The following is a 4,945-nucleotide window of genomic DNA, read 5'->3' as shown; positions in this document are numbered from 1 at the left end:
ATTCCGAAGGCGGATACTTGGCATTAAAATATCCCTTAGCTAGAAAAGGAAACAAAAGGAAAGATAAGCAAATGAAATCTAATTAAACTTAAGTTTTTCCACAGTAAAGGAAATCATCAACAAAATGAAAAAGACAGCCTGTTGAATGGGAGAAAATATTTGCAAAAGATAGATCCAATAAGGAGTTCATATCCACAATATATAAATGGCTCATACAACTCAATATAAAAAAAAAAAACACCTGATTAAAAAACAGGCAGAAGACTTGAATAGACACTTTTCCAAAGAAGACATACAGATGACTGACAAGGACGTGAAACGATGCTAAACCTCGCAGATCATCAGGGAAATCCCAAAGCAACACCCCAGTGAGAGAGCCCCTGACACCTCAGGATGATTATTGTCAAAAAGACCACAAATAACAGATGTCAGCAAGAAGGAGGAAAGGGAACCCTTGCGCACTGCTGGTGGGGATTTTAACCTGGCACAGCCATAATGGAAGAGAGTATGGAGGTTCAACCAAAAAGAAATCATTAAAAATAAAACTACCACATGATCCAACAATCCACTCTTGGGTATATATCTGAAGAAAATGAAAACATTTGAAAAGATATATGCACCCCAGTGTTTACAGCAGCATTATTTATAATAGCCAGGACAAAACCTAAGTGCCTGTCAGTCAACAGATGAATGGACAAAGATGTGACTGACTAATACATATATTAGTCAGTCATAAAAAGAAGGAAATTTTGTCATTTGCAACAACCTGGATGGACCGGAGGGTATTATGCTTAGTGAAGTAAGTCAGACAGAGGAAGACAAATAATGTATATTATCACTTATATGTGGAATCTAAAAAATGAAGCAAATAAAACTAAAGCAGACTCACAGATATAGAGAACAAACTTGTGGTCACCAGTGGGGAGGGGAAAGCAGTGAAGGGCAGGGTAGGAGTAAGGGATTAAGAGGTACAAATTATTATGTATAAAATGAATAAGATAAATAGCACAGGGAATACAGCCAACATTTTATAAAACTTTAAACAGTATTATCTATAAAAGTATTGAATCACTATGTTGTACACCATGAAACTAATATAATATTGTAAATAAACAATACTTTCACTTTGAAAATAAAATTAATAAGCCTCTCTTTTGTTAAAGATGACCATACTTCACAATTTTTACAGAACAACCCAAGTTTTAACAGTATGCACTTACTTCTGAAACAGTTAGAACGAGACATGGAACAACGGACTGGTTCCAAATTGGGAAAGGAGTACATCATGTGAAATGCCGGTCTGGATGAAGCACAAGCTGGAATCAAGATTGCCAGGAGAAATATCAATAACCTCAGATATGCAGATGACACCACCCTTATGGCAGAAAGTGAAGAACTAAAGAGTCTCTTGATGAAAGTGAAACAGGAGAGTGAAAAAGTTAACTTAAACTCAACATTCAGAAAACTAAGATCATGGCATCCAGTCCCATCACTTATGGCAAATAGATGGGGAAACAATGGAAACAGTGAAAGACTTTCTTCTCTTGGGCTCCAAAAATCACTGCAGATGGTGACTGCAGCCATGAAATTAAAAGATGCTTGCTCCTTGGAAGGAAAGCTATGACCAATCTAGACAGCATGTTAAAAACCAGAGACATTACTTTACCAACAAAGATCCATCTAGTCAAAGTTATGGTTTTTCCAGTAGTCATGTATGGATGTGAGAGTTGGACCATAAAGAAAGCTGAGCGCCAAAGAATTGATGCTTTTGAACTGTGTTGTTGGAGACGTGAGAGTCCCTTGGACTAAAAGGAGATCCAACCAGTCCATCCTAAAGGAAATCAGTCCTGAATATTCATTGGAAGGTCTGATGCTGAAGTTGAAACTCCAATATTTTGGCCACTTGATATGACAAACTGACTCATTGGAAAAGACCGTGATGCTGGGAAAGATTGAAGGTGGGAGGAGAGGGGACGAGATGAGGTGGGGGGATGGCATCACCCACTCAGTGAACATGAGTCTGAGCAGGCTCTGGGAGTTGGTGATGGACAGGGAGGCCTGGTGTGCTGCAGTCCATGGGATCGGAAAGAGTCAGACACGACTGAGCGGCTGAACTGATTTTCTTCTGCTCACCAAAACTGTACATTGAATGGACCTCCTGCGTACATACCACACCTGGGTAGCGTATGAACCATTTCTCTTTTCCTCTTTCTCTCTCTGTGTAGGTGAAGTGATGAGAGACAGTGTCTGTGCTTCGGTGGCTGTAGTATTAACAGAAGAGCTTAAGTTATTAAACCGGGCAGCTTTAATCTGTGAAGTCTCCTGGAGCAGTAGGGATTAATGTATTTTTATTCCAGAGCCAATGTAGCTATTCCATCGAGCTAGGGTTTGCTCCCAGAACCCCCAACTGGCCCCACCGCCTTGCTCTAGACCCGCTTCCCAACCGTGCGCCATGTGATGGAGTTCTACCTGGAAATCGACCCTGTCACCTTGAACCTGATCATCCTACTCTCCAGCTACATCATCTTGCTCCTGGTTTTCCTCATCTCCTGCGTGCTCTATGACTGCCGAGGCAAGGACCCCAGTAAGGAGTACGCACCCGACGCCTCCCTGGATGCCCAGCCCTCCATCCGCCTGGTGGTGATGCAGCAAGGCTCCCCGGGGGCCTCCTGGGCACGGGGGTCCAGCCTCCACTTTGGGAATCCCGCCCCACTGGGGAAGAAAAGCACCATGGTGTGAGGCTGGCTGGGGATACTGGGAGAGAACACTAGATGTTGTGGACAAACTGGTCCCCACGGGCTACAGTGCTGTCTGCACACACGTCTTGCTGGGCTATGTCAGCGGGAGCTCTGCCTTCCTTTCTGCTTTCTCGTCATCCTCCTTGTGGATAAGGCAACTATTTAAGGTAAGAAGCCCACAGGGGCCTTTGGTCAAGGCCTCCAGGTACAAAATCTTAGCAATACTACTGTTTAGTCAAGCTGGTTACAAGCACATCCCTGATGAAGCTGTCCTTGCAACTTCCAGGAGATACTGATGTTTGAGTAAGGGTTTAAAGAAGAGAATGCAATTGTGTGTGTGTGTGTGTGTGTGTGTGTGTGTGTATGTGTAAAGAGAAATGGGACTAGCTCGAATCTACCCCATACTTTGCATATCCTCTTTTCAAGGCAACCATTGAGTTTTCCCAGACTTGAAATTATAACTGTTTCTATAAATACCATCACTCTTCACATTCTGCTTCTCACTGTGGGTCAATAAAATGAACATAGTAATTGAAGAGTGTGGTGATTAACCACAAAGCTTGATTCAGACCCTGCCTCCTCCACTTACGAGCTGTATGACCAGGGCCATTTGCTGTGCCCCAGAGCTAGTGGTAGGACCTCCAGGCTGTTTGGGTTATGCAGACGAGTTCATTCACTGAAAGCACTCGAAGCGATGCTTGGCACGTAGGGTGAGCTGTTATGATGAATATTAGCATCATTCCCTTTCACCCCTCTCTCAGTCCTCAAGTCTGACCGGGTCCAATGCAAAGTTACTGAGGACTCTGAAAAAGTTATCAGGGCCCATGGCTTGGTGTTTCAGCGCCCCGGCACTCCTTGCTTGTCCCCTTTCTTTGTTATTGCTGCTGCTGCTGCTAAGTCGCTGCAGTGGTATCTGACTCTGTGAGACCCCATAGATGGCAGCCCACCAGGCTCCCCCGTCCCTGGGATTCTCCAGGCAAGAACACTGGAGTGGGTTGCCATTTCCTTCTCCAATGCATAAAGGTGAAAAGTGAAAGAGAAGTCGCTCAGTCGTGTCCTACTCAGCGACTCCATGCTGCAGCCTACCTCCGTCCATGGGATTTTCCAGGCAAGAGTACTGGAGTGGGGTGCCATTGCCTTCTCCCTCTTTGTTGCTACTAACCATAAATTTATTTTCCTGCTCATTCATTTATTTCCACAATTTCGAATTAGCACCTCCATTGTATATATGTGCTTTTATTAATCCTCCCTTCTCTGAGCTCAGAACAACCTACATGTTCACTTGTTGATTTACTAAACCCCTTAGTCTAGTCAGGCCCTGTTGGAAATACAAAGAAATGAGTGTGTCGTGACCCTCCCTCTGGTCTTTGCTGCCTAAGAGGAAAAGGAGGAGTCAGGCATGACTCAGAGGATGAAGGACAAGAAAGCCCTGCAGAGCCTCTGCTAGAAATCTGCCCAGTGCTCAGGAGTCTGAAGAGTCGTGAGTGACTAGCACACGGAAGGGGCTTTTGAACACTGTTGAGTAAACAATACCTTCTTAGACTCCGGCTTCAAAGACAAGATGATTTGTCTTGAAAGATAAGAATCCATTTTCTAGGGAGACAAAAGTGTGTTGAGGGCTTGTCAGTAGGACTGGAGATGGCATTTTAGACAGAACAGATAGTATAGACAACGCTTGGAAGCAGAAATCAGAGAGTTCACTGATTGTGACAGTTTGATGGCTTCCAAAACTTGGGAGGAAAAAGTGAGAAATTAAATTTCATTTTAACTTATAGAAAACTTAAAGAGGCGGTAATGGCCCAGTCTGCCCTGTTAGCTTCAGCACTGGGCCTTTAGCTAAAGAAACCCCAGTAATTTTGTTTTTCATATTTTAAAACTTTTCTTTATATTTTATCACAAAATCATATTTTCTCTTAAATGTGTGATTTGAAAATAATGTTGACAATCTTCCAGGGGAATTTTTTTCTTTTATAGTCAAAAATCATCTTTACCTTAATAGTGGAAATATAAAATGAATGGGAAAATAGAGTAAATTCACAGGCTGCTTCTAAGAACTTGCCCTTTCCCTAGTGTGAACTTCACCTGGACTAACCTCATTTATTTCCCTATCATGGGGATATGTATATAAATTAGTGGAGACAAAAATATATCAGTGAAGAAAAAAAAATCCATGGGCCACAAAAAACTGAAGACAAAAATAATAATTG

The 4,945-nt window shown here is 42.7% G+C and overlaps 1 protein-coding gene across 1 annotated transcript; it reads left to right on the top strand.

Moving 5' to 3' along the window:
- Positions 1-2,457: 2,457 nt before the first annotated feature.
- SMIM36 (small integral membrane protein 36) lies at positions 2,458-2,739 on the top strand. Its single transcript, XM_061140934.1, has one exon. The coding sequence runs from the start codon at positions 2,458-2,460 to the stop codon at positions 2,737-2,739; it is 282 nt and encodes a 93-aa protein (XP_060996917.1).
- The last annotated feature ends 2,206 nt before the right edge of the window (positions 2,740-4,945 follow it).

The sequence above is a fragment of the Dama dama genome, chromosome 5, assembly GCF_033118175.1.
Source record: "Dama dama isolate Ldn47 chromosome 5, ASM3311817v1, whole genome shotgun sequence".
In the NCBI taxonomy this organism is placed as follows: domain Eukaryota; kingdom Metazoa; phylum Chordata; class Mammalia; order Artiodactyla; family Cervidae; genus Dama; species Dama dama.
The sequence above is the reverse complement of the archived record's forward strand: the minus strand, read 5'-3'. Positions and strand labels throughout refer to the sequence as shown.

Bases quoted from the DNA above. Each gene is read 5' to 3' on its own strand.
- SMIM36 (XM_061140934.1), top strand. From the start codon at position 2,458: ATGGAGTTCTACCTGGAAATCGACCCTGTCACCTTGAACCTGATCATC.